Source organism: Mirounga angustirostris, unplaced genomic scaffold (assembly GCF_029215605.1).
Source record: "Mirounga angustirostris isolate CCGP_5_RB_7025 unplaced genomic scaffold, mMirAng1.0.hap1 SCAF_3, whole genome shotgun sequence".
Classification (NCBI taxonomy): Eukaryota; Metazoa; Chordata; class Mammalia; order Carnivora; family Phocidae; genus Mirounga; species Mirounga angustirostris.
This window is the reverse complement of record NW_026991711.1, coordinates 2,659,174-2,672,462: the sequence shown is the minus strand read 5'-3', so window position 1 is coordinate 2,672,462 and position 13,289 is coordinate 2,659,174. Positions and strand designations below refer to the sequence as shown.

At 61.7% G+C, this 13,289-nt stretch overlaps 1 protein-coding gene across 3 annotated transcripts in view; it reads left to right on the top strand.

Annotated features, from left to right (window-relative positions):
- Positions 1–9,935, top strand: part of COL4A2 (collagen type IV alpha 2 chain) — a 166,389-nt gene extending 156,454 nt beyond the window's left edge. For all 3 annotated transcript variants that reach the window (XM_045869703.3, XM_045869702.3, XM_064585905.1), the window contains 11 exons: positions 37–144; positions 821–892; positions 1,235–1,360; positions 3,485–3,601; positions 4,127–4,288; positions 4,402–4,500; positions 4,842–4,988; positions 5,147–5,263; positions 5,850–6,041; positions 7,125–7,411; positions 8,967–9,935. In XM_045869703.3, coding sequence (XP_045725659.1) covers positions 37–144; positions 821–892; positions 1,235–1,360; positions 3,485–3,601; positions 4,127–4,288; positions 4,402–4,500; positions 4,842–4,988; positions 5,147–5,263; positions 5,850–6,041; positions 7,125–7,411; positions 8,967–9,224 — 1,685 coding nt within the window. In that variant the 3' untranslated portion in view covers positions 9,225–9,935. The remainder of the gene's footprint in view (positions 1–36; positions 145–820; positions 893–1,234; positions 1,361–3,484; positions 3,602–4,126; positions 4,289–4,401; positions 4,501–4,841; positions 4,989–5,146; positions 5,264–5,849; positions 6,042–7,124; positions 7,412–8,966) is intronic.
- Positions 9,936–13,289: the final 3,354 nt, after the last annotated feature.

Here is a 13,289-nt window from a genome sequence, read left to right as displayed (position 1 = left end):
TCCAGTCCCACTTAAGGATGCCATGTGTCCCCCCAGGCTTCCCAGGACTGACAGGGCTGCAGGGGCCGCAGGGAGAGCCGGGGCGAGTGGGACTGCCCGGTGACAAAGGAGACCACGGCTGGCCAGGGATTCCAGGCTCGCCAGGTAAGAAAGAGCATTTCTCCCCTTGCAGACACGACACGCAGAGTTGCTCAGAGCCAGCCCGGCTGGTTGGGGGGAGGCGCCATTAGCCAGGTTGGCCTCTCTGGTGGGCACCCTGGCAGTGCAGATTTGGTGAGAGGGACAGAGGCTGGTGTCCCCGATGTTCTGTCCAGGGCTCCCAGCTGCCCGCTGAGCCAGGGCTGGCCAGAGCTGGGGGTCACCCGGCCCTCGAGGGCTGTCTTGCTCAGCATGAAGGGGGCCCACCCACCCACACTCACTGCCCACATCACAGGAGGCCTCGCCCCCTGCCTCCTGGGTCCTACTTTAGAAATGTTCGTCCTCGGGAATCCAGAGGGAATGGAATCATGCCAGACTGTTGGTTCCAAGCACAGTTCTTAGGAACGAAATCTATAGAGAGACTCGGGCATCAGGGGGAGAAGCGACACACCATTTCCAGTTCCCTCAAAGGTGTAAGGAATCTGCAGAAAAGATTCCAGAACAGTCTTGATGTGAGTGCTTCTCCTGGGTGGCACGGACGTCACGCTATGCGGAATGCTCCCTGTGCTTTTGAGGGAGGTGGACAGGTGACCATGACTAGCCAACAGAAGCAGGTCTGAGCTACCTTACGAGCCGCGTTGCTCTCTGGTGCGCGGAATAACCATGAGTGAAATCCGCACAGGTTTTCCCGGCATCCGAGGCATCAGCGGACTGCACGGCCTGCCAGGCACCAAAGGCTTTCCGGGATCCCCAGGTACCCAACGCTGCCCCAGCCACGCGGTCATGCCCAGCAACAGGGGAGGGCTGCTGCGCGGCATCCCAGACTTGGGGCTCGGGGAGCAGGATGGCGCCGGGAGGGCTGTGTGGTCATCCAGGGGCCGCATGGACAGGGGCCCTGGTGGCTCTGCAGACCGAGAAGGGGTTCAGCTACCATTAGATCTGGGACACTGAGGCCGCGTGGCTAGCCGAAATCGCCATGGCTGACCTCTGGCTCTGTTCCCGAGTCTCATGGCACAGTGTGACTGTCCTTCCCCTTCAGAAGATCAGCCTGGCACAGGGGAGGTTGCTAACATCACTGCTGTTATCCCCCCCACAGGTGCGGACATCCATGGAGACCCCGGCTTCCCCGGTCCTCACGGGGACCGGGGTGACCCAGGAGAGCCCAACACCCGCCCAGGCCCTTTCGGAGCCCCAGGACAGAAAGGGGAGCGAGGAGATCCAGGTGAGGCCAAGCACCGCCCAGTGGCACCACCTGCACAACCAGACCCAGTATGTCTGTGAGTCCGAGAGATAAGGCCCAGAGCAGACACGGGCAGTGCTGGTTATTCTGCAGAACCTCTTGGCCAGCCCCCCACCATTGTACTGTTATCACCCTCGGGGCAGTTCTTGGGGTGAGGATCCAGGGTCAGTCCACCAGCGCATCTCTAGTCGGGGGTGAGGATCCAGGGTCAGTCCACCAGCGCATCCCCACTTGGGGGTGAGGATCTAAGGTCAGTCCACCAGCGCATCTCTAGTCGGGGGTGAGGATCCAGGGTCAGTCCACCAGCGCATCCCCATTTGGGGGTGAGGATCTAAGGTCAGTCCACCAGCGCATCTCTAGTTGGGGGTGAGGATCTAGGGTCAGTTCACCAGCGCATCTCTAGTCGGGGGTGAAGGTCTAGGGTCAGTCACCAGCGCATCTCTAGTCGGGAGTGAGGATCCAGGGTCAGTCCACCAGCGTGTCTCTAGTCGGGGGTGAGGATCTAGGGTCAGTCCACCAGCGCGTCTCTAGTCGGGGGTGAGGATCTAGGGTAAGTCCACCAGCGCATCTCTAGTTGGGGGTGAGGATCTAGGGTCAGTCCACCAGCACATCTCTAGTTGGGGGTGAAGGTCTAGGGTCAGTCACCAGTGCATCTCTAGTCAGGGGTGAGGATCTAAGGTCAGTCCACCAGCGCGTCTCTAGTCGGGAGTGAGGATCTAGGGTCAGTCCACCAGCGCATCCCTAGTCGGAGGTGAGGCTGTAGGGTCAGTCCACCAGCGCGTCTCTAGTTGGGGGTGAAGGTCTAGGGTCAGTCCACCAGCACATCCCCACTTGGGGGTGAGGATCTAAGGTCAGTCCACCAGCGCATCTCTAGTTGGGGGTGAGGATCTAGGGTAAGTCCACCAGTGCATCTCTAGTCGGGGGTGAGGATGGACAGGGGCCCTGGTGGCTCTCTGGAAGGGGTCAGGGCATGCAGCCATGGGATTCGGAGGTGAGACCCGGGACAGAGGGAGGAGAGAGATGTAGGTCCCACGTGGTGCATGCCATCCTGACCGTAGACAGCGCTCACGACACCCCCACGACTGCTCTCCATGCGACAGTGAGTGTCGACACCTGACGCGCACCGCGTGCTGTTCAGGCTCCGACCCTGGCAACGGGGAACATTACAGTTTCCACCGGGGCAGAAATCACCTCTTTTATTCCCGTTTATACCTCGGTGAAATGCCTGCTCCAGAGTTAAGTGTCCGATAACTATCTGTTCAGGAAGAATACTGGGACCCCGGAAGTCCTCCTGACCTCTGCTGCGCTGTGTGCCCCAGAGCGTCCCTGGCTTACCCCTACTCATCCCTCTGCTCGCTGTCCGTGCAGTGTGTTTCTCAGAATCCTTATCGCCCCTGCTGGGGAGCCCTGCACTCCATCCCAGGGACCTGGGATGTACGGGCTCCCAAACTAGTGGCCCTTTTTAAAGCAGCTGTCCACTGTGAGGTCCTCACCCTACACAGAAGCCGCAGCTGCCCCATGACCTGGTGGCTTCTGTGCCCGCTGGGCCGCAGACTCGGCCATGATCAGGGAAGGGGACTCTCCGCTAGGACATCCCTGTGGACACTGAGCTGAAACAAGGGAGCTCAGTGGGGACTCCAGGGTTCCGCCCCCTCTGCTCGTCTGGAAGGGACGCCAGTACTGATCTGGGATCACCAGACCTTGGGGAGTGGGCGATTGGCAAGGACAGACCGTGAGCAGTGGGGACCCACTCCGTAAACTTGGGGCCCAAGCTACTGAAGGGTGGCCGCAGGGGGACTGAAAGCATCTGTGTGGCCCAGAGGCCTCGTTCCACCAGGACTGGAGCCTCCTGTCCCAGCACCAGGGCTAATGAGCAACAGAACCAACCTCTCAGGGCCACGCGCCATCCACAAGTAGCCACATCGCTGAGCTCGATGCGTGGGGGCCTCTGGGCAGCAGGAGGGGCTGGTGGCCTCCCCGGACCTGGCCTGGGGCACTTCCTGGGCCCTGCTCTGGGACAGGAAGTGGCGGGGTGGGGGCGGGGAACCGTCGATCGAAATGTTGGATGCTGATACTCAAACGGACTTCTTCTGTTTCCCTCCCAAGGGGAACGAGGCCCAGTCGGGAGCCCAGGACTTCAGGGCTTCCCAGGCATCACCCCCCCTTCCAACATGTCTGGCTTCCCCGGTGACAAAGGGGCGCCGGGCATATTTGGCTTGGAAGGTAAGCAGGACTCCCATTTCTGCGGGGGCAGGAGCTCGTGGGGACCGGCTTACTCTGGGGATGGAACAGACGTCGTTTCCACCTTGAGGACATTATTGTGCGAAGTGAAATAAGGCACACACGAAGGGACGAGCACTGTGTGAGGTCCCAAGAGCGTTGAGATCCACAGATGGAAGGGAGGAAGCGTGCCGGGGCTGGGGGAGCTGGTGGAGAGTCGCTGACTCCTGGGGACGGAGCTTCAGTTTGGGAAGACGAGAAAGTTCTGCAGTGCAAGGTGGTGATGGCCACTCAGCACGGTGGATGTACTCTGCCCCTGAACCACACACTTAGAAATGGTTAACATGCTAAGTTTTAACGTACATATATGAAGAAAGTCGTCCGGTGTTAGACTGGCCAAAGACTCCCCCCAAACAGGTGACCTTGCGCCTGGTCCCCTGAGCGCCTCCTGCAGTGCATCCTGGTGCCGCGTGGCCGAGCCCGCGCCTTCCTCCCGTGTAACTTCTTTCTTGTGATGCACGTCAATAGGTTATCGAGGTCCCCCCGGGCCGCCTGGGCCCGCTGCTCTTCCTGGAGGCAAAGGAGATGTGGGGAACCCAGGAGCTCCAGGAAACCCCGGGACCAAAGGATGGGGCGGGGACCCTGGGCCCCAAGGCCAGCCCGGCGTGTTCGGTCTCCCGGGAGAGAAAGGTAATAGCGCCGCCCTAGGGCTCCTCGTCTTAGGGAGGCTGGCGGCTCTGGTCAGAGATGGCTGGAGCCCCCAGCCAGACAGGTGAGTCCTCCGTGTCCTGCTTACCTTGAAGGGCCCAGAGGGGAGCCAGGATTCATGGGAAACACAGGCGCCACCGGGAGTGTGGGCGACCGAGGCCCCAAGGGACCCAAGGGAGACCGAGGACTCCCAGGTAAGTGGCCATTCATACACCTGCAGAGCCCGTCTCCAGTGAGCTGCCACCAGGGGTGGGCCTCGGGACTGTCCCTGCCCCTCAGGCTTGGGGACCCCTCTAAGGGCTCCCTCGGTCATGGGGACCTGCCATCACCCCCGCTGGGATGTGGTAAATGACACGAATTGCCAAAAGGGCTGAGCGACCTCTCAGATGGGTAGTATCCATCTCGTCTCTGGAGAGCAAGACGGTTCCAGAAAGCTCCACCATTGGATTCAATGGATAAAACAATGGAATACAGGTCAAAGCAAGAAAGCCCAGGGGTTCTCCTGTGCCAACTGGGCTTTCTTTTCCCTTTCCAGGTGCCCCCGGTTCCATGGGATCCCCTGGGATTGCAGGAATCCCCCAGAAGATTGCCATCCAGCCAGGGCCACTGGGTCCGCAGGGAAGGAGAGGCCCCCCGGGGGCACAGGGAGAGATGGGGCCCCAGGGCCCCCCAGGAGAACCAGGTGGGAGCCCTGCTGCAGAGCAGCCAGGGAAAGGCTCTTTCTCCTGTTTGCTTTGTTTTCACTTCGGTTTTCTGGCTGAAAAGCCTTTGTTCGGCAGCAGTGATGCCGAGCATCGTCACTCGTCCCTGCTAGTCACACTCATTTCTGTGGCTTGGCAGGTTTCCGCGGAGCTCCCGGGAAGGCAGGGCCCCAGGGCAGAGGTGGTGTGTCTGCTATTCCTGGATTCCGAGGAGACCAGGGGCCCACGGGACAGCAGGGGCCGGTGGGCCAGGAAGGTGAGTGGTGGGTGACGAACGGCCTGTGGTATTTGGGGAGGGAGGAACAAGCACCGAGACAAGCAGAGAGGACAGGCCGAGGGGGGCGGGGGCGGGGACGTCCCATGAGGAAGTGATGACAAGTGAGGGCGTCCGCGGAGGAGAGGGGTACAGAAAGCCAGGGTCAACCAGGACCGCGGATTCTGAACGTTTGAAGGGACGTCCTGCTGGAGGCAGACTGGACATTCTGCTGTGCTCTGGGGACAGAATCGCCCCTGGGCAGGTATGAGGGCGGGACGAGTGCCCACGTGTGTAGAGAGCTGCCTGTCCCGGGAGGTCCAGCCAGGGGGACCTGGCTCTCGGGGCAGAGGAGGCCCGTGTGTTGGGTGGGGGCCCTTCTGCCTCCGGGTGTTGCAACCCCTGGCCCCTGGTTCAGGACCCTGGTGGATCAGGTCGTCCGCAGGAGGCCCTTGGCCTGCAAGGGGCAGAGCCAGTGAGGGCCAGGCTTCGGGGAGAGAGCGGACAGAGGCCTCAAGAGGCAAGCATGTCAGCCACACGCCGAAGTCCACACGGCAGCTGAAAGGCGGCCACTGTCTCTCGGTTCTAGGGGAGCCGGGCCGCCCAGGGTCCCCCGGCCTGCCGGGCATGCCCGGCCGCAGCGTCAGCATCGGCTACTTGCTGGTGAAGCACAGTCAGACGGACCAGGAGCCCATGTGCCCCGTGGGCATGAACAAGCTCTGGAGCGGGTACAGCCTGCTGTACTTCGAAGGCCAGGAGAAAGCCCACAACCAGGACCTGGGTAGGTGGCGCCGCTGAGCCCCGGCGAGGTTCGTGCAGGCGCTCAGGGGGGCCGGCTCGGGGGGGCGGGGGGCACCGGGCCGTCCACACCCTGGGGCTGCAGAAAACACTAAAATGGCCTTTGAAACCTCTAAACCTCAGGTCAGGGCCGCAGAGAGTGCGTGGCAGCAGCCTCCTTGGGCTCCAGCGCGCCCGCCTGGGGCCGGCCCCCCGCCCGGGGCTGGCCACGCTCCCCCCGAGGCCACCAGCGGCTCCGGCAGGCTCTGAAAGCAGGCTGGGGCCAGGCCGGGCCTCACGCAGAAGCCCCGGGAGAGCAGATATGGATGTGTGTGCACATCTGTATTTAAGTGAGCCTGGTCGCCAGAAGGAATTAAAATGATTTCCGGGCACACAGAAGGCATGAGGCAAGCCCCAGCTAGAAGCAGGGCTGTGCAGGGAGAGTGCCTGAGTCTGTGGATCTGTGGTGGGACGGTGGTGGGGAACCCATCAGGCCGAACCCGGTGGTCTGTGCACATTCCTGTCGACGCGTCCTGCCTGCAGACTAAGTCTAACGGAAACGACAACGGGGCCAAGGCGAAGCGAGGACGGGGCCTAGGCCGCAGCGCTGGGCCAGCTTGCGGGTGCCTCCCCGTGGGCTCTAGGCTCGGGCCATGCCTGGGAGCCCGGCAGCCGGCTCCGCTCAGTCCTCGCTCTGGCCTGCCCTGTACCCTGGGCGGTGAAGTTTCCCTGGGGTGGGTGCGGCCAGCGGCCCTTCTGGGAGGGCCCCTCAGGGTGGGCTAAGCCAGGCCCTCGTCTGGGATCCCATCAGGGGATTCATGGGGCTGGTGCGTTAAGACCCCCACCACGGGGTGCTCGTTCATAAAGACCCGCTCCCTGACAACCCGGCCCGGCGCAGAGGCCTGCGTGAGAACTTCTGGAAGGGCAGGGCTGAAACACCAGCGGGGTCTGCTCCGAAACAAGGAACTGCAGAACCCTGGCTCGGTCCCGGTCCCCAGTGCAGGACTGAGCCCCGCCAGGGGCCCCAGGGCCTGGCCAGGCCAGGGGAGCAGCGTCCGCCCTGCTCAGCGGTGACCCCTCTCCGCAGGGCTGGCGGGCTCCTGCCTGGCTCGGTTCAGCACCATGCCCTTCCTATACTGCAACCCCGGGGACGTGTGCTACTACGCTAGTCGGAACGACAAGTCCTACTGGCTGTCCACCACCGCCCCGCTGCCCATGATGCCCGTGGCCGAGGACGACATCAGGCCCTACATCAGTCGCTGCTCTGTGTGTGAGGCCCCAGCCGTCGCCATCGCGGTGCACAGCCAAGATGTCTCCATCCCCCACTGCCCAGCTGGATGGCGGAGTCTGTGGATTGGATACTCCTTCCTCATGGTATGTGGTACTTGCCCACTTTCTCTCTGAGCGTGGAACTGGGTGAAAATCTAGTTCCTCTCGCCAACCACACCCTGCCTGGGGAAGCAAGAACAGCTGCCTTTGTAAGAATAGCCACACAGGACAGTTGTTCAGGTTGTGCACTGCACAAGGGCACCTGGCCCAGGGGATGTGAGCTGGAATACAGCCTGCGCTTTTGCCTGCGCTTTGCTGACTGAGCCATGTTCGGCATGGGTGCCCCCACCCAGAAGGGGCCCATTAATTTGCCACCAGGCCTCTGTGCAGGCCATAATCAGGATAAACTGGGCTACCCTGGTGGCAGTCCTCAAGTTTTCCTGCTTACTCCGCCACGGTAGGGAGAAAGGAGAGTCCGTGACCCTGTAAGGTGACCTTTGAGGACAGACAGAAAGACCCCTTTTGGTTGCACGTGACCATCAGGGAGCCTCCAGGCCCGAGGAATAAGCTGGGGTCCTCAGATCTTTTAACCTGCACTGGAAATTCAAATATGAAAACTGAGCTGCCCCCTTGCAGAGGAGTGAAGTGGTCCCAGGTCTGAGGCTCCCCCGCAGGGCGTTCGTCCTGACCACCGCCCCACGGCTCCCTCCTTCCCCGCGTGGCCTCAGCTCCTTCACACCTTGTGTGGCAGGCGGCGCTGCTCACCCAAGCGGAACACGGCGGCTCTGGGCTGGGGGGCCCCTGCCTACTGTGAGCGGGACACTCCAAGGCTTTCTGTTGCCGTGGTTTTGTGTAGAGAGGCTCCCTGCCCAGCGCGTCCCAGGACAGCCTTCCTTGCCCCCACAGCCTGCAGCGAGTCCCCTCCCGTTGCACATAGCCCGCGCCTCCGAGCCACACAGCGCATGTCTACATGAGCCTCCCGTGGGCCCAAACCAGAGCTATGCCATTCATGAGACCCAGAGAAAGGGTCCCTGTGACGCCAGGCCCGCCTCCCGGCAACAGCCTCACCATCAGCTCAGGCGCCCTCTGACGGGAGCAGTAACGGCCACACGAGTCACAGGATGGTTAGCGACAAGTCAGCAAGGGGGGTCAGCAAGGGGGGTTCTCCAAACCGCTCCCATGCCCTCTGCACGCGCACAAGCCGCGGAGGGGCTGGAGGGGCCGCTGTCTTTGCTCCTTATTTCTACCTCACCGACCTGCCAGGCTGACCCACACGCTGACTGTATTTTTCCTTTTAAAAAAAGGTCACATTCTGGTATCTCTCCCGCCAGGCAAACACCCCTTTCTTTGAGTGGGTGATGCGGGAGACGGTATTTCCCCCCAGATGAAGTCCGCCGCGTCCACTGGCCATAACCCGCTTCTGTTCAGGTTGTCACTTAGCTGCACATCATGGGCATGGGCTCATGGCCCTGGACCCGCACCTGCCGCGTGCGCCCCGGGCTGCCGTCCGCGGGCTCCACCCCACCGCGCTCCCAGCATTAAAGAGTGCGGCGCGGCGGGCTGTGTAGACCAGGGCAGATGCTCCAGAGCTGGGGTGCGTCCGAGGCCCCGGGCTGTCCCGGGGGCGCACTCACGGCCCTGCCCCGTGTCCCCCGCACAGCACACAGCCGCCGGTGACGAGGGCGGCGGCCAGTCGCTGGTGTCGCCGGGCAGCTGCCTGGAGGACTTCCGCGCCACGCCCTTCATCGAGTGCAACGGGGGCCGCGGGACCTGCCACTACTATGCCAACAAGTACAGCTTCTGGCTCACCACCATCCCCGAGCGGAGCTTCCAGGGCGCGCCGTCCGCCGACACGCTCAAGGCGGGGCTCATCCGGACGCACATCAGCCGCTGCCAGGTGTGCATGAAGAACCTGTGAGGGGCCGGACGCGCTTCTCTCCAGGGCCACGCTCAGCCCGGGGGCCACTTTGGTGCTTGCTCTTAACTCGTTACCTCAGAGGACGCCCCCAGACGGATCTTGTTCCTTTCTTTAAAAACCCAATGGGAAGGCTTCCAAAGGAATTCAGCACTGGTGCTTCTGCCGAGTAGCCCCTTGCCGCGCGCAGGTGCTGGCCCCCCTCCCCCCCATGGGGGGCTGGCCCCTGCCCCAGCACCCGTGTCCAGCCATACATCGCGTGCTAGGCGTCGCCACCTTCTTCATCTGCTTCCGAGCGCCCCGCCACCGACCCGCATACTGGACCCACTTAACAGGGTGGTGTAGACAAAGGAAGCCTGAACTCCCTGCTGCGGTCCCCAAGGCCGGTCTCCGGCCACTCTGCGGGCAGCTCTGTTTTCTCCCAAAGACCACCGATGTGACTTTGAATCCCCTCAGGAAGGCCAGGGGTGCCTTTTGTTTTAAAAGCCTTAGATCGTCCGCACGAGCTCCCCTCCCCCCACGTCCTTACAGACCACCAGAAGCGGAGACCTTCTCAGCACCTGATGTCAGCCACGCCACCGGGCGGCGCACTCGAGAATCCTCGGCCCCAGGTGGCCCCGGGGATTGACCCTCTGTCCTTGGTGACTTGTATGCCTATGACTTAATCTAACCTCTGTAACGACCACAGAATAAAAGTTGGTTTTGAGCTTTTTATACCCCGAGTGGCTGGCTGCCTTCATTCGTGTCCGGAGAGCACAGGTGGCTGGCACGAGCCCTCCCCCCGACCCCGCACTGCATTTGGGTCCTCGAGCCTGCCGTGGGTGAGCCGGGCCCCCCTGCTGCGCTTTCCCGAGTTCCCGCAGACCTGAACCCAAGTCTGTGGCCTGCCGTTCACTTCTCAGGGAGCCGTGTGTGTTCAGACATCCCAGCCACCACTCGTGGGCGTTGGGAGGATGGTCCCTGCGGAGACGCACTTGCAAAGTCACTCAGTTCTCACCCAGAACCCCAGAGCAGCTCTCCATATTTCCAAGAAACCTCCATGCACATTTCTGGTTTCAGTTTCTCTGGAACCTGGCTGGTCTTGGGAGCCCAGCTCAGAATTTGTTACCCTTTAAAATTCAATCTCATAGTAAACTTTTCTAAGAACAATTTCCACATCATAAAGTAAGTTTTCCGCCTGATGATGTCATTTGAAATATACCAGCAACCACCTTGATTCGCACTCCCCCAGAAGCTGACCAGGACAAGGACTCTGCACAGGAGGGTTATTCGGGGATATGAGTCCCAATCAGGGAATGGAGGGGGCCCGGCAGAGTGAACCCAGGAAAGAGGACACCTTCCTAAGGGGGTTACCGCCAAGGGGAATTTAGGGCTCCGTCCTGTGGGCACCCACCGAGGAAAGCCACAGAAGGAGCCTCGGCTTGTGCAGCTAAGGCGCAAAAAAGGGACGTTTCCCTCCACCAGCTCTTGCCCCTCATGGTCAGGAGTTTCTGGGACTGTTCAGTCCCTTGCGCTCCCAGGTGCACGGGCTGAGCGGCATCCCAGGTGGAGGTGCGCTCCCAGGTGAGCAGCATCCCAGGATCCCAAGTGGAGGTGCACTTCCAGGTAAGCAGGATCCCAGGTGGAGGTGCACTCCCAGGTGAGTAGCATCCCAGGATCCCAGGTGGAGGTGCGCTTCCAGGTAAGCAGGATCCCAGGTGGAGGTGCGCTCCCAGGTGAGCATGTCCCAGGTGGAGGTAGTGGAGCAAAGCTAATGTAAGGTGCCATGGGCTACACCTGTACGCAGATGGTTTCCATAGCAACAGCCATAGCACCCCACCACCACCACCACCACCACCATGGAACGCGAGGCTTGAGGCCAGGATTTGAAAGATGCCCAGCACCGCCCGCCCCCAATGAAACTCACGGAAGCAGCTGTTTATTCTGGACTCCAGTCCCCACGATCAAGGGGCAGCCTCGAAGTGCGTCCCAGCCCTGAAGACTGCAGCTTGGTTTGGGTGTGATGCCAGGAAGGACTCGGCGCTGGGGACCCACATCCTCCCTAGTGGGTCAGAGCCCCCAGTGGCTCCTGACGCCCTCCCCATCTGCAGACTGAGCCTTGCCTCCCTTCCACAGCTCGAGTTCAGGAGCGAAGGGCAGCTGGGTGGGAGGCCAGCTCCAGAGGTGGGAGTCGTGTGATGACATAAACTGGCCTCATTCCAGCTATTTCCAGGGGCCACCTGAGCACAGGGGTCAGGGTCCAGCCTCTCTGTGCTGGGACTGGGGGGACCCATGTCCTTCCCGGAGCTGACTTGCCCCTATTCTACACTTAGGAGAAGTCAGGGTTACTGCAGAGCTTCTGGAAAGGGGATTCTTGCACCCGGATTATGGGCTCTGGGGGGTCTCCCCCGTCCCCGCACTGCCCTCCCTGCCCCAGGCACAGGAACCCCCCCCTCCACAGAGGTGTGAGCATGCAAGTGAGGCCACCAGAGGGTGAGGCCAAGGGAGGAGGGTGGGAAGTGCCCCCGGAGACGCACACACACCGTGTCCTGGGGCTGACGGTGTCCCCTCCCCAGGCCAACCCACCCCGCTCGCCTCGCCCAGATGATCAGCCCCCAGACACTGCTTCTAGGCCTTCCCGGCGCAAACAACCCGATGCGGGGACCCACAGGGCACCCCTCTGGTCGTGGGCTGTAGGTGCACAGCCAACCCGACCTTGTGAGGGAGGACACGTCAGCGCACGGAACGAGGTGCGTGAAGCCGAGGGGGGTCTGTGGGGAAACCAGGTGCTGTGTGGAGGGTTTGCTGGACACCCGGGTGCGGGTTTTCCTGGCACACAGGCAGCTCTGTCGCAACCAAGTCCAGAAACGACAAAGTTGTACTTTTAAGAAGCCAGCCGTGCAGCCTGGGATGAGGGGGAAACAGGGCTCCAAGCTCCCGGGTTACAACATTCCCGGCCCGAACCATCCCTGCCGTTCCTGAAACATCCCTGCCCCGCACGCCGCCTCAGGGCACCTGGAAACGTCCAAGGAAGAGACGCCATTGAGGAGGTTTCCATCGTGCAAGGACAGTGGAGCCCGGGGAGAAAATCCGCGGTGGCGGCTCTGAGACCAGGTTAGCCGAGCAGTCATGTTTGTGCAGAAGAAAAGAAGGAATGGGGCGCCTGGGTGGCTCAGTCGGTTAAGCGACTGCCTTCGGCTCAGGTCATGATCCTGGAGTCCCAGGATCGAGTCCCGCATCGGGCTCCCTGCTCGGCGGGGAGTCTGCTTCTCCCTCTCCCACTCCCCGTTTGTGTTCCCTCTCTCGCTGTGTCTTTCTCTGTCAAATAAATAAATAAAATCTTTAAAAAAAAAAAAAGAAAAGAAGGAACGTTCGAGGTCGCCAGCTCAAACCCACATCCAGCCAAGAAATCCCGTGTGTCTCCGCCAGCTGGCTCACCCACCCAAGCGACCTGACGCTTCCCCAGCGCTGACCTGGCTCCTGGCGGGCCCACTCGGTCAGAGCTAGGACCCCGCGAGCAGGCTGGGACCAAAGACCCCGGCTGGCGTACGAGATCCACTTGAGACACAGCCTAGCGTGACGTCTATTGTTAGGACAACGATCAAGGAAATGCTTCCATGCGGTTGATGGAGAACGTGCCGTCCCCGGGCAACCCCCCAGAACATGCGGCCCCTCAGGGACACAAGCTGGAGGTGCTCGGAGCAGATGGGCAAGAGAACCAGAGAATGCTCGGGGCAAAGGGCCGTGAGAACTCAGCCAGCCCTGCCTTCCTGCACGAACCGTACAGCGGGGCACGGTCTCCTGCAGAGGCTTCAGACACCCATCCCAGGGCCTCACTGGCTGGCGGCAGGTTTCACAGGCCAGGCACTGGCCAAGGTATCATTAAACCAGCTTGATGCACAGATTCGTTTTCACTCTCCAATGGGCCCCGCTCTGGGACTGAAGTCTGAGGCCTCTGGATGGGCTTGGGCAACGGGGCGTCCGAGTGGGGAGCCCCAGGCAGAGACAGGAGGCTGTGCCTCGCCCCGTCCTGCAGGCTGGCTCACGCTCGCACCTGGAGAACGTGCACCGCACAGGAGCAGAGGCCGG